The sequence below is a fragment of the Labeo rohita genome, chromosome 23, assembly GCF_022985175.1.
Source record: "Labeo rohita strain BAU-BD-2019 chromosome 23, IGBB_LRoh.1.0, whole genome shotgun sequence".
NCBI lineage: Eukaryota > Metazoa > Chordata > Actinopteri > Cypriniformes > Cyprinidae > Labeo > Labeo rohita.
This window is the reverse complement of record NC_066891.1, coordinates 11,551,803-11,576,856: the sequence shown is the minus strand read 5'-3', so window position 1 is coordinate 11,576,856 and position 25,054 is coordinate 11,551,803. Positions and strand designations below refer to the sequence as shown.

At 38.4% G+C, this 25,054-nt stretch overlaps 1 protein-coding gene across 1 annotated transcript in view; it reads right to left on the bottom strand.

Moving 5' to 3' along the window:
- Window positions 1-25,054, bottom strand: part of camta1a (calmodulin binding transcription activator 1a) — a 409,862-nt gene that overhangs the window by 174,395 nt on the left and 210,413 nt on the right. Inside the window, 1 exon segment of the mRNA XM_051096020.1 lies at window positions 3,327-3,462. Within this exon segment, the coding sequence (XP_050951977.1) occupies window positions 3,327-3,462 (136 nt within the window).

Sequence of the window (25,054 nt, the reverse complement as noted above, 5' to 3'; positions counted from 1 at the left end):
GTGGCGTATTCCATGGATAAGAATCCATGAAAAGCATTATTAAACTAATTTCTAAAGATGCACAAAATATTACAAGTTTCGTGGCTAAACGCGCTTAATGCGGCTACAGTAAACAATCTCTCAGAGCAGCTCTCACTCCACAGAGAGAAGAGAGGGGCGGGGCAAGCAGAGCTGATTTGCATTTAAAGGAACAATCCCTCAGAATGGGATGATTTTTGCAGAGCTCATTTGACAAGGTAAAAAGGGTGTTGTTTTACACAACCATTGAGAATTTTTAAGCAAAGTATACTATAGACTTTTTTTATTAAGACCCTAAAGAATCATATCAACTTGTGGAAAATGGGCATCCGATGACCCCTTTAAATAGATCACACTGTAAAATGTAAAAACAATTGTCAGGCTGTTGACACCCTCTGCACGCATTTGATACAATACCTAATGTTATGATTATATTATTACATTATGTATTTAAACTGTTTACCATTGCTTTTTATATGATTACTTGCTTTTAATATTTTATTTGAACCTATTATTATTGCCTTGTTGCTATTATATATGTATTTTGAGTCATTTCAAGTCTGTTGTTCGCTTGGGTCTATTTTTATTACCACAAAAAAAAATATCAGATTACTCGATAAATCATCAGAATAATCGACCAATTGACTCAACTACCAAAATAATCCCTAGTGACAGCCCTAATTTCAGCACAATTTAAAGTCATTATTCACTCACCCATTTGCCATTTCAAACCATCATACTTTAATTCTTATATGAAACATGAAAGGAAATGTTCCTGTATCCTCTTTATCAGAATGTCCAGCTGGCTTTATCCAGAGAAAGCTGTGGTTATATTTTATCCAGAGAAAGCCACGGTTACATTTTAGGAAAAAGAACAACTTGAACCTTCCTCTAAACATCTCCTTCTGTCTTATCCCTTTAAGCCTGCTGTGAGCTAGGAAGTGTTCGCACTGTGCACTCTTTTTTTCTGCACTTGCCAGACATGCAATTTTCTGCTGAGTCCACCTTAGTACCCAAAGCCTTCTTGCCACCCTTCTGAAATTAGCCCACTGTAAGCCACAGCCATTTACACAGGAAAAAACATATGGAGGCATGTTAGAGGATAAGCCTGCCAGATGACAGCAGGCGGTGCTGGCTGAGAGATATAAAGGAAGAGGAGACAGGGAGAAAAGAAGAGAGAGAGGGGTTTATTTGAGTGTTTCTTCAGCTCAGTGAGTGAGTTCAACTCTGAGTTACCTCAGCTCAAACGAGATCTTTTAGCAGAATTCAGTCTGTGTGTGGGTCAGAGGACACCTCAGAGATGACAGAGGCCTATAAAGATCTCTGCAGCATTTCTCACATATATCTGAACTTTACAAGACTCCGCCGGCTGGTGCGTTGAGAAACTTTTAGCACTGTAAATGTCCTTTAAGGAACAGTTCACCCAAAAATGAGGATTCTGTCATCATTTACTGAATGACTTTCTTTCTTCTGTTGAACACAAAGAGATGATCTGCAAAATCATCCAAGCCACACACATCTGCTAGGGGCCGTCAAGCTCCAAAATGCTAAATGTACCACAAAAGCACAACAAAAGTAGTAAATTTGAACCTGGACCATGGAACATGATGATTTTTGGCATTAAAAAAATCATCATTTTTACTCATACAATGTATTTTTGGCTATTGCTACAAATATACCCGTGCTACTTCAGAGTGGTTTTGTGGTCCAGGGTCACATATTTCAAGTCGCCCACAGTCATAATAGCTTTGTGTGAAGAATCGCTAGCCAAACTCTCTCAAATGATGCCAAATGTCATTGGTTGTTGCATGTCCTGTACAGTACATGTGTGTGAAAAAGCAGAAATGTGGATTGAGGATTTTTACTTTAAAACATTTACAAAGAAAGGAAAGTAACACACGGAAGTAAACATTTTTAGTAGAAATACTGAAATAGTGTTTCTTTGTAAAACATACACTGAAAAATGTTTTCACCAGTTTCAACTTAAAAACTTAAGTTCAGCAGCTGCCTTAAAATTTTAAGTTTAATCAACTTAAAAGTACAAGTAATGTCAACTCATAAGTTAAATCAATTAATAGTACAAGTCATTTTAACTCATTTAGTGTAGAGCTGAAATAACTTGTTGATTTAACTTGTTGACATTACTTGTACTTTTAAGTTGATTTAACTTAAAAATGTTAAGTCAGCTGCTGAACTTAAATTTTTAAGTTGAAACTGGTGAAAACTTTTTAGAGTGTACTTTAATAATCGTTGTTTTATATAAAACTTCGAAAAAACTATTTAAATTTTGGACTTTTCCTACAATATGAGTCCAGATGATATAAAGTTCACAGCACAAGGTGTATAGTCTTATGATTGATTTCTGCCATTTTTGGAATTTGAAAATCTGTTTTGCAATATTGTATGGAAAACAAAAGTGCAAATATTCTCTTAAACATCTTGTGTGATGCAAAATTGTTCTAGTTTAGACAATAAGTTAAAGTAATTTTTGAGAACTATGCCTTTAAGAGGTAAAGCTGGTGAATTTAATGGATAATTGGTAGAAACTCCAAACTTCCTCTGAAACATCTGCTGTGAGGAAACACACTGCCAAAAAATGATTGGCAGAGATTCGGTTGTTAAGTGAGGTCTGTTCACTGTCTAATGAGAGCTCCATGAAGAGAGCAAGCAGAGAATAATGCACGTCTTGGCAAGTGTATCAAATATTCTTTGTGCGTGTTTTGTCAATTATATGACTGTATAATAAGAGTTTGGGCTTGCATATGCAAAACAATATCACATGACCCCAGCATGCTCAACTATCCAGAGGACACGGTACAAAGTGATAGATATTCAGTTCAAACACCAAAAAACAAAAGAGTAAAACTCTGGATCCAGCACCCACGCTGTTTGGTGAGCGTGTATATGTGTGTATGAGTGGAGATAAATCAAAGAGCACTCTCACACACACACAGCGGGGCCGTGCCAGGGCGCGGAAAAGCAGAAAAGGGCCCTGCAGTCTACCTGTGATGGCAGTGGTTCCCAGCATGGGGGAAGATTAATGCCGGCACTCTGGAGCAGAGCAAACATCCCGAGCTTAATAAGGTACAAACAATTGCTTCCATTTTGTTTGCTATCAAGGGAAAACTAAACTCAGCTGCTGAGGTGTATTTTTTCATTCTCAAATGTGGACTAGAAAAAGTTGGAGCCGACTTGGGGACTTGCAGAGCGTGTGCAACAACTACTAAACCGCGGGCTTCTTTTCTTAAGTGTGCCCATTATTTGCACCCCAACGATTTCGAAGAGAGTTGACGGACGATCGGCCTCACCTCCACTCCTTGTACTTTGAGCTTCATGTGATCCTCCCGCGTGGTCTTCCCATCTTTCCTTTTTTTCCAGCAGTAGCCATCCTTTCTGTACTTCACCTTCTTCCTATTGTAGAGGATCATCGACCCATTCTGTGGCCTAGATCCAGAAGTGAGGGAAAAGGAAAGAGTAGGGGTGGATGGAAGGAAGAAAGAAAGAAAGAAGATGGGGTTGGGTGGGGAGGGAGAGGAAGAGAAATTTTAGTGCTGTGGGACTCATTCAGCAGAAGTACAAAGAAGGCTGACTCAAGGCAGAGAGAAGCAGCACTGCACCAGTGTATACGGGTCACACACTTGTACACACACCTCACACACTTGTATAAGGGTGTTCATGGCCATGCAGAGTGTAAAAAGAAGGCTTGAAGTTGCCATGAAATGGAATTTGAAACCCATTTTACCTCTGTAATGTGACTTACAGTTCTGCTTCATATATTTACATATCCCTTGCAGAATCAGCAATATGTTTAGCATTTTTTAAGCTAGATGAAACATATATGTGACCCTGGACCACAAAACCAGTTGTAAGTAGTAAGGGTGTATCTGTAACAATAGCCAACAATACATTGTATGGGTCAAAATTATCTATTTTTCTTTTATGCCAAAAATAATTAGAATATTAAGTAAAGATAATGTTCCATGAAGATATTTTTGTAAATTTCCAACCGTAAATATAAAAAACATAATTTTTGATTAGTAATATTCATTACTAAGAACTTCATTTTGGAAACTTTAATAGCGATTTTCTCAATATTAAAATTTTTTTGAACCCTCAGATTTCAGATTTTCAAATAGTTGTCTTTTGGAATATTCACATATATGTGACCCTGGACCACAAAACCAGTCTTAAGTCGCTGGGGTAAATTTGTAGCAATAGCCAAAAATACATTGTATGGGTCAAAATTATAGATTTTTAACAAACCATACATCAATGGAAAGCTTATTTATCAGCTGTATTTATTTTGTATAATTTTGAAAAATTGACCCTTATGCCTGGTTTTGTGATCCAGGGTCACATATGCGTTTCAGAATATACTTCATGTGTAACTTCTCCCTATTGCTCAAAAGCATCTTCTACAAAAGCAACATTCTAGACTTCTAAACTATTTAAAGCATTTCTATTTTAAATAAATTTCATTTAATAAACTTCCATTTTTTAAAGAAAAAAAAAGCCCTGAATTTCCACAAAAAAAATTAAGTAGCACAACTGTTTTAAACTTCGATACTAATAAGAAATCAGCCAACTCAAAATATTAGAATAATTTCTGAAGGATCATGTCACACTGAAGACGGGAGTAATGGGTGCTTTTCCATGACAGGAATGAATTAATTTTTATAATATGTTTAAAATAGTAAACAGTTATTTTAAAATAGAATAATAATTCACAGTATTAGTACTTAAGACTTCTTTAAAAAAAAAAAAAATAATACTCTTACTGACCCAAAACTTTTGGATGTTGTGTTTTTATATATGATATTGTATATTCAGATGTATTATAAAGGAAAGAAAGAAGTTTACTTTCAGAACAAAAATGTACAGATAATTTACTCACTCTCTTTTCCTCCAGGATGTTTATGTCTTTCTTTCTTTAGTCGCAAACAAATTATGCTTTTTGAGGAAAACATATTTTCTTTTCATATAGCGGTCTTCTATGGTGCCTGCAAGTTTGAACTTCCAAAATGTAGTTTAAATGCAGCTTCAAATGGCTCTAAGCAATCCCAGCCAAGAAAGAAGGGTCTTATTTAGCAAAATGATCGGTATCATTCCAGTGTATTCCGGTTCAAGACTACCCTACAGTTAGGGTATGTCGCAAAACTCCCATCTCATTTTCTCCTCCAACTTCCAAAGTACCCTACATCGCTGCACAGGTACCGACCCAGTGTTTACAAAGCGGATGTGCAAAGAAGATCAAACGCCCTTTACGAAAAAAGGTAAAACAGCAATGTAGGACAATTTTGAAGTTGGAGGAGAAAGTGAGATGGGAGTTTTTCAACATACCCTAACTGTCTTGAACCAGAATAGAAGTTCACTATGGAGAGAAATCCTGAAATGTTTTCCTCAAAAAACATAATTTCTTTATGACTGAAAGAAAGACATGAACATCTTTGATGACAGGGGAGTGAGTAAATTATCTATATATTTTTGTTCTGGAAGTGAAATTCTCCTTAAACTGACCTTTCTATATTATTTTTTAAAATTCCCAATTTATCCCAAATGACTGGGTCATTAAAAATGGGCTTAAGCTCAAGTGCAACCTCCAGAACATCTTTATGTATCCCAGTGCACCTTTACATTGCGGTTTTCTAGCAATTTCAAAATTTTAAATACATTAAAGATTTTAGTTCTTTCTTAATATATGTTCCTGGTCTTACTGTGCATGATTATTAAATGCTTGTATAACCTAGTTAACATTGATTAATAGTCTGCAAGGCCTTACTGCATTAAGATGAAAGCCAAAAAATGTTTTTTGTATATATATGTATATATATATATATATAAACATCTAGCAATGAATCATACATTAGGACCAGAAAAAAAAAGTGCATTAAGAAAGTGCTGTTACCAGTAGCCAAGTAGCTATTTAGCATCTTTTATTCCCCAGTTGTACCGTATGTAGCCTTTCTAAAACGTGCTCAAATAGGGTCAATTTTCTATTCACGTCAACTTTATATATACTAAAACTCGGCTTTGTTTGTCAAGGGAGAAAAAGAGATCTGTATATTTCATATAGACCTACGACCAGTAGCGCCTCGCTGATGCAAATGAGCGGTGGAGCACGTCCTGTGGGGAAAACATGCGCAAGAACATCCTCAACTTTCCATTCATAATTCATTCTCACTTTACCATCCCACTGCCCTCTGGTTGATAATGATACCGTGTACATATCTGAAGAGCTCCCAGCTCGCTTCTCTTTATGACAGTACACATGTTTCCCAACAACTAATAACTGCAGAGCGAGGAGGCACTGCAAGAACACTCATTCGCACTCGGCTGTGCGTTCACACATACACACACACCTCGTCTGCGAGGGCATGCATGCTTAGTGAAAAGCTACAGGCGCACACATTAAGGTGCATCTATAGCTGGCAGAGTCTGGCTGGGTCCCAGGAGGCTGCAGTTTTGTTGCGTGCGAGTTGGGAGTGTGGGAGTTCAGGCGCTTCAGCAAAGTCTCAGCCATGAAACCAGCTGCTGTTAGCGTCTGTTAGCCAGCCATCACTTCAGCCCAGCACGGCAGCAAACATATTATACTTCTATCTCTCTCTCTCTCTCTCTCTCTCTCACACACACTCCCCATGTTCCCAAACAGCCCTGCCTCTCTGGAAACGGCAAGTCATTGTCTGCCTGCATTGTCTTGTTTATTTTATCATTTCTTTCTGGTGCAGATTTATTTATAATACTGCATACATCAGTTTGCAGCTCAGCTCATGGGGCGTCTTGTTTATCTTGCAATTGCTCATCAATCATTTCCGGGGACGAGTCTCGGGGGCTGATGGGGCCCCTCTCTCCCCGCACTGTGGCCCCTGACAGCACCTTTTAATTAGAGATGCCAGTCAAAATCTGTCATGCACAATCCTCTCTCGTTCTCCCTCAACCGATTTGTCAAGTGCCATGGGTAGTTGCTACGTCTGTTTGCCCATCTCGCTTTCATTCCCGCTTTTTATAAAACCACAATTTGTCATGTGCTGACCTTAACACTAATTAATTCTGCTTCTAATCCCATCTCCTATCTCTCTCTCTTTGTTTCCTATTCTATCATGTCATCTTCATCCTGATGCTGCTTTCATTCAACTTGCTGTGTGAATGTCATTCTGAAAGACTTCCTGCTGCACCACATTCATTCTCTCACTCTTTTGGTTTCTTGGTGAGCTTGGGACCATGTCGGAACTGTTTAAGTCATTAATCTGCTCGCCGTGATGCCTGCTGTGGGATCGGGCCTGAGATACAAGAATGGGAAGCTAAATGGAAGACACTGGAGGAGTCTGCACCTTGAGTTACAATAATCCTAATCAGATTTCAACCACATCACTTCAAAACCAAAAACACACATTACCATATAACACAACTATATTTTGTCTTTAATATGTTTTTTTTTTTTTATTTAAATGGGTCATATCATGAAAATCGACGAGTGTTTTAAGTTAAAAAGTATATAAACTGTCAATTTGATTCGAAAATGACAGATTGTTTTGCTACATAAGATCCTTCTTCCTTGGATGGGATCATTTAGAGGCATTTGAAGCTGCATTTAAACTGCATTTTGGAAGTTCAAACTTAGGGGCACCATTGAAGTCCACTATATAGAGATTAGTCCTGAAATTTTTTTTCTCAAGAAACATAAATTCTTCTCGACTGAAGAAAGAAAGACACAAACACGTTTGAGTAAATTATCTGTATATTTTTGTTCTGGAAGTGAACTCCTTTAATGAGTTCATGTTTTTGTTCATTGCTTTACTGTATAGCTCCTAGCAATAGGCCTGAGCATGAAAGAACAGAACATTCCAAACATAAGTGTTTGCTGAGACCAACCTAAATGTACCTTCAGAGCGAAACATCAAACAACAAACAATAACATCTTATAATGGATCCTTGTCTTACACAAGGATGAGTAAAGATTCATGAGCTGAAAATGTACAGGGCTCAGGGCCATCTCGAGCTTGGAATAAGCTTGTGGAATTGGGGTGAAGCTTGCAGGTCAAAGGTCTCTGTACCTTACTTATCAGTGGAGAGCAAAAGTTACTCGATGTTGCTTTTATCTACTCAGAGACCTTCCTAATGCACCACTTTTCAATTTGAGGGAGCTGAAGGAGTGCATGGCCATCTTCAGGGGTGTGAGACAAACTGTGCGTCTAGACTGTAAGATTTCTGTCTCACTCTCTGTGTACATAAGCCATTCAATTATACTTATCAGAATTATACATATTTATATGTTGCAGGGAAATGCCAACTACTGTTATCAAAGCACCATGACAGGAGGCCATGTTTCTCAGAGGCCTAAACGTGACAGATTAATATGGAAATGCAGAAAGCGTGTATTCAGAACAACTTACTGTGATTCAGTCTCAACAGGTTAGCTGAGAGAATAATCAGCTTTGGCCTTCAATCTGCACATGGGCTCATTCAGAACCTCAAGAGATCCTTCATTAACCAAAGCTAACAGCATCCACATATTTAGTTTTATATTTAGAGCGGTCAAAATGTAACCCATCCACAGACAGCGCTGCTCTGAAAAATTTCCCTTGGCAGTATGTAGGAAGTTTCTTGACTATACTGTCCAAAGGCCCTAAAATGAGTTTTTGGGCAACACTTAAAAATGTATGAATTTCACAGCAAATGTCTGAGAAATGAATTCAACTTGGTGTGCTTTCTGTCTAAACTCAAGAGTGTATCTATTGTTTCATCATTTTTAACTCCAAAACTTTTTTGTGAAATGTTCAGCTTTAAAAAGTGTGCTCGTGCTATATCAGTGTAAAAGAAATGCTACTTGGTTTGATAATCTCTTCTCTAATGCAATAACATTCATACATTTTTAAGCATGGCTTAAGTGTCCAAAAACGTTTTGATACCGCCGTATAGCTCTGAGCAAGATGCATCCAAAAGCGAAGCATCTGAATTATAATTGCTGTAACTCCTGCTGAAGAAAAGTCATCAAAACGCATTAGAGAGGGTGAAATGTTTGGCTGGGTGATCTAGTGCTACTAAAGCAGCAGACCAGGCAGCTCCTCTAAAGTGCTACAATTCCCTTGGAAAGAAGAGGCCGTTTGATTAATGCAACACTTGTTGTTTTTCTCTGCTCTCAACCTGTGAGTATATGTGTGTGTGTGAGAGAAAGAGAGAAAGCGAGTGAGCTTTTGAAGATCAGGGAGGTAAGCAGGCTGAAGCCAAGCTCCACAGGAGGGAGTGAGCATGTGCTGTCATCAATTACCCATCAGGCTTTCAGACACCACTTCTGACGGCCAGCTACCGCCAACTGACATTTATACAAACATGGACACCGATACTCACACACAGAGTCATTCATGCAAACACATAATGCGCAGCATAAGACCTGATATATAACAAATACTGATGCATGGCTAGATACTCAAAGGTGCTTACTCACAAAACAACGCACACACTCTCTGAATATGAGAGAAAACACACACACACACACACACACACACACACGCTATCCAGTGCAGATGCGCATCACACACACAGCAGCCTGTCAATCTCTACTGAATCAGCATTCAGCATAACATACCCCGAAGTCATAATGACAGCCTCAGGAAGAGTGATGCATCACAACTTTCCAAACACACACACACACACACACACACACACACACACACACACACAGTCAAGCATGCATAAGGGGCTTTCTAGTAGATGCAATTCCACTTCCTTTGCAATGCCATGTGCTGGTGCTAGAGGTCTGGGACCTGGGTTTGGGTCAGTTTTGCTATTGTATATGCAGTATAACTTCAGGTTTGAGTTTATAGTAAATAAAATAATAACTGATTTAGGCTTCAGTGTAAAGCATGTGCAAATCTATACAGTTTGCGAATGATGACTTTCCAGGTGGTTTTTCCTTGACATCCAGACACACTAAAACAAGAAGTCTAACTTCTGTGCTCAACTTTGCAGTTTGTTAATTAAATTATGCCACGTTCTCAGCTACATTCATTCAAAATCACAGCAAGGAATGCTGGAAAGGCAATGTGAAGGGTAAGTTTCTGGCAGGTGAGTTTAAAAACTCTCCCTTTCTCTCTTTCATATCTGATTGCCTGTGAACCAACGCTCGTCCCTTCCAGCACAAAACAGATGTTGTATGGTTATCACGATGGGAAAAAGCAGACACAGTTCAAAAAGAATATAAATTACAGTGATTCACACAATATCTCGCAACTTCTAGACTTATGGGGTAGGATAAGAGATGGTGGAGGGAGGGGCCTTTGCAGAAGGGAAGTTCAGTGATGTCATAACTGATATTCAGACCTGAGAGAGACAGATACAGACAGATAGAGGAGACTGGAATGGTAACATGTAGTCATGACATCACAGATTCGATGCGCACTGTCTGGGTTCCAAAGTAAAAATGCTGTTCAGTTTCTCTATAGAGAAAATGATTTTCAACAATATTCTAAAAGTATCTGAGGTCATTGTGATCCAGTAGTGGCAGCTCAATAGATTCATCAATCAGAAATGGTTTCAATATTTTTTTTTTAATAAATAAAACAGAGCCAAAAAAGTTAATCAGCTATCACCCACACCAATGAAGCATTGTCAGTAAGATTTTTTAAAAAGAAAATAATACTTTATTTATCAAGGATGCATTAAATTGATCAAAAGTGGTGGTATAAAAAAGATCAAAAATGACTTTTACATTGTTACAAAATACTTTCAAATAAATGTTGTTCTTTTGAACTCTCTTTCATCAAAGGGTCCTGAAAAAAAATGTATCTCAGTTTCCACAAAAACAGACAATAATTACTTTAAGCTGTAATAATAGTTCACAATATTATTATAGAATTTTTATCTTGATCATTTTAATTTTACATTCTTTAATTATGCATTTTACATTGTAATTATATATATATATATATATATATATATATATATATATATATATATTAATAGATTTTTACTGGATTGATAGTGATTTTTTTAGGCTTTATTAGACACACAGTTTTTATATTTGACTTATTCTCTGATTTTTATAATTTAGGTTCAAATCAGTGTGAATTTTCACAGCAAATTTTGATTTAGTCTTTAAAATTCCATTTAGTCTTAGTCATATTTTAGTCATCTGAATTGTTTTAGTTTTTGAACTCTGTATTTATGTATCTCAGTTTCCACGAAAACAGACAACAATTATTTTAAACTGTAATAAGAGTTCAGTTTTACTATATGTTTTAATTTTGGTCATTTTAATTTTACATTTTAATAATTAAAAAAAAAAAATAAATAAAAAAAAAAAAAAAAAAATATATATATATATATATATATATATATTTTATCTATATGCTATAAATGAATAGTTTTTTGCTGGATTGATAGTGAAGATTTCTTTTAGGCTTTTGCTTTTTTAAAGCAATTTTTTATATTTGACCTGATTTTTATAATTTAGGTTCAAATCAATGTTAATTTTGGAAGCAAATTTTGATTTAGTCTTAGTCATAGCCTTTAACTAAAATGCCATGTAGTTTTAGTCATCTGAATTGTTTTAGTTTGACTAAATATCATAAGATTTTAGTAGACTAAATTTACAGTAGATTTAGTTGGCTAAAATCTAATGGGTTTAATTACAGTGTAATGCATTTATTAAGCATTATTTATTAAAATTAAATAAAACCACTTCTCATAAAAAAAAAAAATAAATAAATAAAATGCCAATGGTTATATAGGCTAATTATGCATTCTTTATAACAACTTGTTTACCGCATTCTTCATTCTTTCAAGCAGACATATTTATTTATATAAAAAAAATTTAGATTAATCTTTATTAGGGCTACTAAAGTGATTCATTCAAGAGCACTGAGTGATTTTCTTTTTTTTTTTTTGTTGTTTGATTAACATCAATAGCAATTAAATTAGGCATTGTACTGATACACGTCCGATATTCTCCCAACTGTTTACGTTCACCTAAGACGTAACTGAGTGTGTTTATGTGAATACTCGTCAAAACAGACAATTCAACATTATTTTGTGTGTATTTCTCCATTTATGAGATGGGAAAGAGTACTCGTGCACTGTGTGAGAGGCAGTGCTTTGGTGTGTGACTGAATTGAGTTCTCTTTTGCATCGTCAAATTTATCTTATCCATACGTCTGCTCTTCTCTTACTGCCAGATATTGACATTTTTGAACATTTTATGAGACGTGCAGCAAATGTATGCTAGCTTATGTCCCGCCTGATAGATCAGTAGGCTATGATATAATTCTCCCTCCCTAACATTTTCGTCTAGTTTTTATTCATTGACAAAAATGTCATAGCTTTTGTCATTTAAAACAAGTTTTTGTTTCGCTATCGTCTGGTTTTCGTCAGTGAAAAAACGTTGTTGATGAAAATTATTCGGTCACAAAATTAACACTGGTTCAGATCATATTTGCAGTGCTGTTTATTTCTCAATTATTGATAAATTGTTTTTAAATCTCCACTGAGGAAATGAATGGGAAACACACATCTAGATCCAAGGCCAGTGAAAATGTATCCAATCACTGTTGCGCTCTATCGGTGATAGTGCTACACGGTTCTCCGTTCAGCGGTGCGCGGTGTTAGCGAGCAGGCCTGCTGGGCTGTTCTCTCTGTTGAGGAATGACACTGCTGTAGCCAGCTTTAATTAAAGCTTTTGAAGAGCAGGCAGGCGTGCATGAATAAATCACAGAATAGGCTGGCATCAAAGCGTTGGTCGATGTGGCTCGGGAAGCTGTGTCTGTGTGGGGTGGGCGCTACATTGGCCTCATTCTTCAAACTTGCCTCTCTCACCCTGTCCAGCACCTCCCACTGGGAACCAAATTCATTTCTCTCGACTGTTTCACAAAATGCTTTCCGAGTACTTCTGATCTCAGAGGACCAGTGACTTTACAGCGGAACATGGGTAAAAATATATGTTTATGTGTAGAGCGATACAAATTCCATGTAACATCAAAATTAATAGTTTTGCTTTGTTTATATTTAACTTCACTTACTGCTGATTGGAAAAAAACAAAGGTGATGCTTCCAGTAATATATGAAAAATTCCTTGTTACCAAATGACGAAAACGTACCTGTGGGAACTGTTTCGCAAGACGCGAAATACTTACCAATAAGTACAAATCACTGCAGTTTCCAACAGAAATGAACACTAGAGGTAGTAAAACAGCAAGCACTTGTAATCAATCAAATTTGTACAGTTATGATTAAAGCTCCATATGTTTTGCTTTCCGGACGTAACAAGCTTGCTCGGCAGCTCAGCCGGCATGAAATTCGACTTAGGTTGCGGAATCCTTGAGTACAAATCCTGTGAAAAACAAAAACTCTTTTAGCACCACTCAGTGGACATTTCACATGGAATATGTCATGAAACGTACATGGCGGTACATACTTCGCATCTTGCGAAAAAGTTCCCACAGGTACATTTTCGTCATGAGTAGAGCTGCAAAATGAGTAGTCGTGATTAATCGATTCAAAATAAAAGTTTAAGTTTGCATACTACATGTGTGTGTATAGTTATTATGTAAATATAAATACACACACATATATGTATATATTTTAAAAAACAGATTGTATGTATTGAATGTATTCATATGTAAACACTTGTATATAATTTATATTATATATATATGTGTGTGTATTTATATATACATAATAAATATACACAGTACACACACAGATAGTATGCAAACATAAGCTTTTATTTTGAATCGATTAATCACGATTAATCATTAATGTGTGAACTAATGGGTGGAGTTATGTTTAGGATAACGTAAGGGGTAGGGTTAGGGTGTGGTTAGGTGTCTATCTCCATCCATTACCTCCAGCGAGGGGGAGCTAGAGCTCCAGCTCCTCCCATTTGGATCTACAGCGAGCACCCTCTCAATTTCCATACAAACCATGGGACGATACATAGCATTACTTTCTTAACACATAATTTCTTTATAATTAATCAACCTAAATTAATATATTAAGATGACAGCCCTAAACCTGATTATTATTAAACCTTTTTATCGTTACATTTCTGACCCCAAAATGCACTGCACAAGCTTAGTGTTATTTGTTAATTTTAATGAACAGCGACTGCGTTTTTTAGTTTTACTGCTTATAGCTAGTGGGATTCTTGTAAATGAGATCTATCTGCTCCTCTCTCCTGCTCGGAGCGTGCTGTTTTCTGTCTGATTTCCTGCAGCCGGTACTTATTATGACATTTGGTGAAGAGGATACTTTGTACTATCAATAAAACATGGGTGTGCGGGAATTGCTTACTGCCTAATTTCGTGTAGCAGCTCGCAAATATCTAAGCCCTCCAGAGCTTTTTCTGCGCTCCTGCTAAGAATAGCCTTGCAATTAAATCTAAAACTGCCACGGCAGTGGAAACCTCACAGAACTGGAATAGGCTAGAATTTTACCAGTGTTGCTGTGGTGCTCATTTGATTATTCGTAAGACTGCTTAGTAATGAGCAAAATACATATTCACATAGACTTCTATGCGCCATGTTCCTTCTCTGCTGCTTTTCTGGTGGACATGTTATACATTAGCACTACACGCACAATTACCAAGATTTCCTCCAGGAATATTTACAACAGGAAGTAGAGCGGTCTCTGAGTCACTGTGCCAATTGCCTACCCTCAAATGACATCAGGGATGTCATTAGCGGAACTAGAGTGTTTTTTTGTTTTTATTTCCAGATTTGTACTGTATTTCCAGATGGAAACACCAGTGCTTGCACGGCAGCAACAGAATGTCATGAAAGTTTAAAGTAAATAGTTTCCTGCTGGACGTGCACGACAATAAACACAGCATGATATCGTCATTGCAATGACGCTGTAGATACAAGAAAGAAAACACCAATCAGTATACAAATCAATGTTAGAAAGAAATTTTTACTCAGTACAAAGTTTACAGCACCAAAAACAGCACACCAGGAAGAAAAATGAGCTGAAAAGGGCAAAATAAGCAGAAAAAAGTTTTAGAACAAGATGACGAAAACTAAGAAGAAGGGGCTGAAGAAGACAAAGATGAAAATGAAGATGTAAGAAAAGGAAGGAAAATTAAGAATTAAATCAAATTAAGAAGATAGTAGAGAAGAAGAAAAATGAACAGGAAAAAAAGGCTGAATGAAAAATAAGAAAAGGAGAAAAGGAGAAGATGAATATACTGTTCTGGTGTGCAAACACTGCAAATATATAAAGTGAAGGTAATCAGCTAGTGTATAGAGAAGATTCTCAACAGGAGACTTAGAAGTACAGCCATGACTCGACAAATTCCTGTATCTCAGACTTTCTCAACATTACTGATGACAGAACAGACAGTCCTTTGGCCTCCGGTTAGAGCAGGTGTCAAACTAGGCTTTATGGATCACCTGGGCATGGCCTTCACTCACCCACCTAGAGCTGTGTCCATTCCACACCGCTGACCAGAATCATCGATCCCTCACCCTACACATTCAGACAGCCAACAATTGATGGCCTTATGATTCATCTGCAATGCAATGCTACAAGAAAAGTGAGGTGACAAAAGAAAGAAAGAAAGAAAGAAAGAAAGAAAGAAAGAAAGAAAAAGAAAGAAAGAAGGAAGCGTTTTGGTAGCTAGGTTCACATGTATAAAGCTCAAGTGAGTGTAGTCGTCTATAAGAGACTGTAAGATACAGTGCATTTCTGTCTGGGGTCTAAGGTCATCTGGAGAAGCTTCAGATGAGTTGTATCTCTGTCTGGCTGGTAGAGCGAATCAAAGAGTCTATCTCACCTTTCACCTATCAATCACGCCCTCCTGCACGCCCCACAAGAGATGCACACTTAATTGGAGATCAGGGATCAGCGCTCAGTCAGTGGTGTCTCAGAATTCACTTGTGCACAAACAAACAGACACACATACACACTCATGAGAACATGGTGGGATTGTTCTATATAAGAACAAAAGCCACTTTTTCAAGGATGAACTGATAGAAATCGCTGTGAGATCTACAGCGAGAAACAAAAACCTAGTGATTTATCAACAAACTAAACAGAACATGCAACAATTGTCTTCACTGTAAAAGCATGAAATACTTATTACAGTTACTGATTCTTTATGCTTTCATGACTATTTATACTTAATTTGCATTGCTTTTTTGGATATTGCATAATGTGCACAAAAAGTATTCACATAGCTTCATAAAATTATGGTTGAACAACTGATATCACATTGACCATTTTAACATGTCCTTACTACCTTTCTAGGCCTTGACCATGGTAGGACCCTTGCTGTCTGTGGAGGGTCAGAGAGCTCTCGGATTTCATCTAAAATATCTTTATTTATGTTCCGAAGATGAACAAAGGTCTTACAGGTTTGGAATGACATAAGGGTGAGTAATTAATGACAGAATTTTTAAAATCTACATTTTGTCAGTAATTACATTCACAAAATGATAGAAAGAGAGCGAGACAAATACAGAAATAGCATTCCAAACACTTATTGCTCCTCTGTACTTTCCACATCACTACATTTGAGAGGGGAACAGTCACACCCTCAGTCACCCCACAGAGTGTTCTCTAACCAAACTTGTATTATAAGACAGAACAAAAACATCACTCCTGACATGTGACTGAAGAAACTGAAGAAACTCTGCACATATACCTCATTGCCTCACCCTCTTACTTTCAATGGATGAGTTCTCTGTTGTGCTATCACAGCTCTTTAGTACAGAGAAGTACATTTTAACAGCCCCACTGAGAAGCCCTCAACTTTGAATCGTAGGTCTCCTTGGTGGAGGAGAAAAACACGGGCAGTGGGCTCCCTACTGCAGCTGCACAGAAATGCCTCCTCCAGATTGTTAAAGTGAAAGCTCACCCAAAACTAAAATTCTGTTATCATTTATTTAACTTCACAGAAGTTTGAATTATATACTGGTGGATCCCTGCATGCAATTGCTGCATAATTAAAGGGATCTGGGGCCTTTAAAGGCACAATATGTACGATTTTTGTTTAAAATATCCAAAAATCAAACTTGTGTACTTACATTATCCCAAATAATGTAGAGAAATAAGCAATTTTAACTAGTGTAACGGACTGTGTCATTGCATCGCCTTTTGAAGATGTCATACACCCGTGAGTAGCATTATAACAGCACTTCAACACACTCAAATGTATCTAGTATGATGAAACAGCGCTGCTTTTTCCTACATACGCATGACCAGAACAAGCAGAAGTGGTCGACTGTGGCATAATAAAAGCTTCGCTGCTTTCGAGCCGTGTATCGCGTTTGTCTCACATTAGCAATTGCTCCAGCAGCCTAGTTTCAGCCCCACCCTGCTTTATACTAAAGTGACCTTAAGGGATAGTTCACCCAAAAATTTAAATTTGATGTTCACCTGCTTACCCTCAGGGCATCCAAGATGTAGGTGACTTTGTTTCTTCAGTAGAACACAAACAAAGATTTTTAATTCAAACCGTTGCAGTATGTCAGTCATATAATGGCAGCCAATGGGATCCACGGTTTTGAGAGTCAAAAAACATACACAGACAAAACCAAATTAAACCCTGTGGCTCATGCCGATACATTGAGGTGTTAAGACACAAAACAATCGGTCTATCCAAGAAACTGAACAGTATTTATATCTTTTTTTACCTCTGATCCACTGCAATGTCCAACTGTCATGAGTCTCAAAGCTGTGGATTCCATTGACTGCCGTTATATGACCAACAGATTGCAACGATTTGAGTTAAAAATCTTTGTTTGTGTTCTGTTAAAGAAACAAAGTCACCTACATCTTGGATGCTCTGGGGGTAAGCAGATAAACGTCAAATTTTCACTTTTAGGTGAACTATCCCTTTAATAAGTCTTTAATACATTAGCTCGTCAATGAACATGATTTCTGCCAGAGTCCCGTCGGATTGCATCGGCTGTGAGGATGACAACAACTCCCATGATTCCACACTCAATCATGCTGTCATAAAACTACGCCTTTGTTTCTGGTTTGTTTTAAATATGCGCCCTCTAGCGGCAAAAGCTTACATATTGTGCCTTTAAGCTTCCAAAGCAACAATCTTCATAAAGTGTCATAAAAGTGGTCTATGCGCCTTGTGCACAACGTTCCAAGTCTTAAAAAAAAGCAGATCTCAAGCTAATAATGACATTTTCACACAAAGCTATCATAAGCGTGTGGGTGAGTAAATAGAGAAATATATTTCAATTTGGGTGAGCTATCCCTTTAAATAAAACAACATGTGAGCTGGAAGAGAAAGCCGGCATACGTGAGTGAGAAACAAGGATGTGCCTTGCGTCAGAAGCACCAGCTCAGCAGTTGGACGGCCTTATACAGCCTTTGGTCTTGGCATCTTCACCTCTGGCCTGGAAGTGAGAAAGGTTACCTTCCTCCAGCCCGGCCTGAAGTCTCAGCCCTGAAAACTGAGCAGCTGAATGATGGAAATTGCCTGCTTTTGGATGAAATCATGGGCTGTGGAATTAAACATCCTTCCTTGACATTTAGCCTTGCGCTCCACACGCCATCAAGCGCCTTCGCGGAGGCATTGTGGGAATGCCAATTCTCGCTCCCGCCACGAATTAGTTTAGTGCAAGAGATGTGTGTATGTCTGTCAGTAGTGCAATGCACAGTTTAAGGGGGAAACCTGTCACTCACTTGTCTCCGGAGGGAGAACAGACGAGAATGGGAGATCGAGAGAAGGAAAGAGTCGACTAATGAGGCTGAATAGAGAGCAAAGAGAACGCTGTTTCCATTGTCATGTAGAGGGGAAGGCAGTGAAAGTGACAAAGGGGGCCAGACACTTTAAGACTGTCATTAAACTTTCCCCTGGCTGCATTTTACGACTGCCTTTGTGTGTTGGAAGAGAGGGGCATCGTAAAGCAACGCTTTTGTCTGGTTGCAATCGATTTATTTCCTTCGTTAGGGCCGTGACATTGCCTGCTTATGATGTCCTCACGCACACTGTAATTATACAACTGTTCCTGGTTTATTGACAGAACTTTGTTATTTTAATTAGGCTTTATTGGTTGCAGGAGCAAGCAACAGTGTGATCGCAGATGACAGGAATGATCAATGGATATATTTTGGGAAACAATGAGAACCGGTTATGGGCCTGGATCACTGTGAGGGACAGAACACAGCATTAAAGGGACAGTCTACTCAAAAATTAATTTTGCTGTTCCTAATTATATTTTGACCATACAACATTCTTTAAAGTCACACACAAGGGTGTGTAAATGATGACAGGATTTTCATTTTTGGGTGAACTATCGCTTTAACACTCTGTGTTTATTCACAAAAGGCCCCTGGGACTCCTAGTCATAATAACAGTGTGTTTGTGTATATTTGTTAGAGGTATTGCAAGGAGGTTTCGCACTGCTGTGTGTGAAGGTGACCTCCGGGGGGAAGAGGCCACCTGCTTGCTGGGACGGGGTGACAGCGGCCCACCTGTCCTGACGGCGAGCCACAGAACCCCCATCTGCCCCCCGCAGGACGTCTTCTCCCCCAGGGCTTGCTGACCGCCACTGTCAGCCACTCCAGCAGGCCAACCGCCTGTCCTCCACCTGACGCCCAGTAGAGCGAGGAGCAGCGGGACTCGCGTCGCGCTGGTTGGCAGCAGCCTTGTCCCCACATTGCCTTGAACTCCTTTAAGCACACAGTAATGATGAGTCACTCATAAGGTAGGAGCTGAGGTTTGATGGAGTGGTCTGAGCATACGCTCCGTGGTAGGAGGTTTATCTGCGGCCAGCCGTCAGATACAGCTCTGCAGGCATCTGGTGTAACTATTTCTCTACTTTCAATAAAACCTGAGCAAACTTCACTGCAGTCAGGCTGGATTGCTTTTTCCCCTTTATTTCTTCATCTCATGCCCTTCTGGCTCACGCACACAAAGCACATGTACTGCTGCCATCCTGACCTCTCTGTCTCATTGTTGGTCTATTTGACCTGTTCACTGCCTCTTTTGGCTTCTTTGCCTGCAATTTACAGTTTTGCTTTCCTAGTTAGGCCCCCATTGGAAAAAAGGAACTCTGCCCCTCCAACATTATAATCCGTTAGTCTATCTATGAATGCTAATCAGCACTGTTGGCACATAAAGCTGATGAATAATGGAAAAAATGGATTAAATGTTGGCACGTCAAACTGGTGAATAACGTGTTAAGCGTTTCTATTGAAAAACTGCTTTAGAAAAAACATTAACAGTATTTTCTTTCAGCTTTATATCACAGAATTGTTTGTTATTGATGTGTGTTTTTCCAGTTTTCACTTGTTTGTTGAACAATGACAAAAGTTACATGCTTCAGTACAGAAAATTAAACTGAAGTCCTATTTTGTAGCATTTATGGTCAGGAAAGATAATCTGATTTTGTTTTGTTTCATTTTTTAATTGATAAATTTTTTTGTAGTCTCAGGATAAATAAATAAATACATAAAAATCCTCCAGTCTACGGAGAGATCCTTCTCAGCAAAAGAGAGTGAGAGAGGGAGGAAGAGACAAGAAAGTGGTAGACAGACGGAGAGAAATTGGAGCAGAAAGCACTTCATCACACATATTAGGGAAAATGTGCAATGTTTTTGTCTTAATCTGCTAAATCACTATGTATAAACAAGTCAAACATTCAAATATTGACCTTCACTAATTTATCCCTGGCACTGCTGCATGCTGATCCCTATAACACAGTTTTTCTGTAATCAATCAAGCTGGGCTCAAGCTCGACTTCTGCTGCTGGCTGTGAAGGGAATGATTGGCTGTCTGAAGCCCTAGACTAGAGGGTCATGACCTTACAAAGGGAGGCATTTAAAAACTAAAACTGTCAATTTTTCCTACTCAGATTATTAATTTTGCATATTGTTGGGCCTACCATTTCAATGTATAATATATGTATAATAATTGTACAATTTTTTTTGTCAAATTTGGGTCCTGAAAGCAAGCAAATTGAGAAAACCCCACAGCCTTAGGCTACCATCCTCTTTTCTTCCCACTGTTCTGTATGATTGCCTGTTGAATCTGTGTGAACCAGTGTTAGCCTGGCTGGCTCTTTCTAAAAGACACGATGATATCTTTACCCATGCAGCAAAGACGTCACAGGGAGAAGCTGATTAACTGCTCCAGTGCCCAAGAAGCTCAACTTTAGCAAAGCTCTTTCAGAGATCTGAGAAGTGAGAAGTTAACCCCTGAGAGAGTGGTTTCTCTATCTTCTCTGAGAATACGACTAGGCTTCTTCAAGGACCTTGGGAATTCAGAGCCGATCTTGAATTGCCAAAACTGCCCGTATCTATGTCTTCAGTACCAAGGGTGAATATCAAGCAAAACCAGATTTCTACACTTTTAGATGAATTTATGAGCAGCTTTTCAGTGTAAAACCTCATCGTCACAATGCAAGGAGGGTTGTGGGTGTTTGCTCTAAGTATTACTACGCAGTTACTACTCTGTGTTTATTACTGCTCTGAGTGTTGTCTAACACATTGCTATGTGGTTACAAGGTTGCCCTGAGTAGTTGGCTAGGTGTTTACCAAAGTAATAATTTCTTGATTCGCATCCAGCTTATTTTTCAACATAGGCTCATTGGAAATACATGCCTCTACATTTCTGCAAAACTTAAAAATAAAACTTAAAAAATACCCCTACCTTACCAGTTTCCAGTTTAATTGAACACCAGAGGCAGTAAAATGCCAACAACTTTTATTCCTTTTTACGCAAAGTATGATTTACATGTACAATTACAATTTCACATCCTGCGCGATTTGAAAGCTCATGTGATACGGTGTTGCACTTGAGTGATGAAGAGCTCTGGTACGAACACAGTGAAACTACGGTTCAACAAAACAGCTCAAATCCACATAAGGAAGTTAAAATGGCCTGTACCAACAAAATAAGAGCCCATAAAAGTGGGGCGCAGCCATTTGTAAACTTTAAGGGTCTGACTTCCAGGTTACATCTGTATCCAACTATTTTTAGCTGCACAAAACAGCTGCTTGATATTGTAAATTGGTGTGTTTGACCATATTATTTTAATGTATTATCTTAATTATGAACACAAAGTGGTTTGTAGTGCAAACAGTTTTACCGTTTACTGCAGGTTGTTACTCTTCTCATTTCCCTATAGCAGCTAATGAACCGGAAGTCTAGCCTATAGGCATACTTCTATGTTGAAGAATAAGGAGGATAATCATACGTTAAGGAGAAGTCCACTTCCAGAACAAAAATTGACAGATAATGTACTCACCCCTTGTCATCCAAGATGTTCATGTCTTTCTTTCTTCAGTCTTTTTTGAAGAAAACATTTCATTTTCAAAATTTTTTTCCTTATAGTGGACTTCTATGGTGCCCTGAGTTTGAACTCCCAAAATGTAGTTTAAACAATCCCAAATGCGGTTGTAAACGATCCCAGCTGAGGAAGAAGGATCTTATCTAGCGAAACGATCGGTTATTTTGATTAAAAAAAAATAATACAATTTATATACTTTTTAATTTCAAAGGCTCGCTCTGCCTGAACTGTTTTTTCCCGGTTCATGACAGTTAGGGTATGTTGAAAAAGTCCCATCTCACATTCTCCCTCAACTTCAAAATCATCCTATATCGCTGTTTTATCTTTTTTGTTAAGGGTGTTTGATCTTCTTTGCATGTTCACTTTGCAAAGACTAGGTCGGTACTTCTGAAGTGATGTAGGATGATTTTGATATGATTTTTGAAGTTGAGGGAGAAAATACAATTGGAGTTTTTTGACTTAACTGTCTTGAACCATAATACACAGCATTCAGGGAGAGCAAGACAAGATGAGCATTTGAGATTAAAAAGTATTTAAACTGTATTTTTTTAATGAAAATAACAGATCGTTCCGCTAGATAAGACCCGTCTTCCTCGGTTGGGATCATTTACAACTGCATTTGGGATCGTTTGAAGCCGCATTTAAACTGCATTTAGTAAGTTCAAAATCGGGGCACCGTATCAGTCCATTATATGAAGAAAAATCCTGAAACGTTTCCCTCAAAAAACATAATTTCTTTCCGGCTGAAGAAAGAAAGATATGAACATCTTGGAAGACAAGGGGGTGAGTACATTATCTGTCAATTTTTGTTCTGGAAGTGGACTTCTCCTTTAACTTGAAAAGCAAAACATCTATGGGATTTTGCTTATGTTTTCTATGGACTTTGCTTGTGTTTTAAAACTGCCAAACCCTAAGAACAAATGATAGTGATAGTGATGCTTGCCTTCATCATAAGTACAACAGCAAATTTACTGAATGCTTAAAATGATACTGAGCTACTAGCTCTCTCCACAGAAATGCTCATTGCTTTGAGGACTCTACAGGTGGTCCATCTTTGTCCAGAGGAACAGAATGAAAGCAAAGTGATAAAGAGAGAAACGGGGAGTCAAGTGGAGGGCCTTTGGGAAGGAGCTGTCCCCTCTGGACTGCTTGAATGGCAGGCTGCACTCAGTCCTCTCCATGCTGCTCCATTTGTTAGGGTATGCTCTGATTTTCCATCCGAGTCCCCGGAGTAGCAGAGATCCAAAAGAGCCCGGCCTGTTCGAGTTAGCATAGCGCTTTTGCCACTAATGACCACCCTCGGCCCTCAGACCCTCCACAACACCACATCAGCAACTTTCACTCAAAGCCATTTCTCAAACAGGGCCGATGAGGGGTCCTCTCCAGAGGCCAGCCATGTTCTTTGTGGTGGCCTACTGCTGCTATTTTCCTGTCCACTGTGAATTGTTTCAGCGTCCTTCCTGTCTGCAATATTAATGACCGATTTGCATGAGTTTAGCTGCTGTGCTTATTGTCTGCAGTGTATTCAGCTGTTGTTTTAGAGAGGGATGAATACTGTGACATCACACTCTTAGTTTCTCCGTTCTACAGTACTGGAGTGCAACTATAAGTAGAACGCTGCTAACTAATTACATTTTTTAATGTATGAACTAAGGGAATGAAACCTGAATCTCTCTTACCGTCACTCTGATTTGGACACTTCATGTAAATGATTTTTAAATGTTTTTAGAAAGAAGTCTCTTATAATCAGCAATCCTACTTTCATTTAATCAAAAATACAGTAAAAACAGTGAAATATTATTACAATTTAAATCACTTTTTTTTTTAAATTATTTTAAAATGTAATTTATTTACATCTCGTTATTTTTGCTGCTTAATATTTTGATATTTTTGTGGAGACAGTGACAGTGTGCACAACCACATTTTTTTATAAATATACATAAGGAATTCTACATAAGGATTCTAAAAAATTATGTGATGCTGAAGACTGGAGTAATGGCTACTGAAACATCAATTTTGGCATTAGAAGAAAAAATCACATTTTAAAATAATTTTAACAGTAGTTTTAATCAAGTAAATGAAGCCTTGGTATCGTAATTAGTCCAAACCTTTTTGTAACTTTTATTGTAGGTATTTGATTAGCTTGCTGCCTACATGGCTCTTCCTGTATTGTCAGTAGAGAGTTCTGACAGTGGTGAAACTGTATAACTGTCCCTCCTGTGTCAAAGCGCAAGACGGTTTGATAGGTGCCAGGATGAAAAGGAATTAAAAGGAAACATGTCACATATGGAGTAGCGGTGAGGTGCAAAGACAAAGTTGGCCGTTAAAGCTATTGGCGCTCCAATGGGGAGTTGAGCAGACCTGATCTCATTACTGTCAGACACACTTTGTCCCTTTAGGGTGCAGGTGACCCCCGTCACCGTGCTCGTGGTGCGTACGGACTGGGCTAATCATTCAGTTTTAATCACCAGGATATTCGCTCTCATCCTTTCTCTCTCTCTCACCCATCAGCCCCTGCCTGGCTTGGCCTCTGCCAAGGTCCAGCTCATTTTATTCTAATTGCCTGCGCCCTCAGCTGAGACTGATTTGCCTCATTGTCCTCATCCTTTCTCCATATTTTATCCTCCCTCTGTCGCTTTCCCTACCCTTCCTCCTTCTCCGGTATCTGTCAGTCTCTACCCCTTCACCTCGCGTCGTCGTCCCTCTTTCTCTTCTCCGGCCTCCCGTCTCTCTCCAGCGCTCTCGTCGTTTGCTGTCATTGTGATTGTGCCTGTGTTTCCAATTTTCTC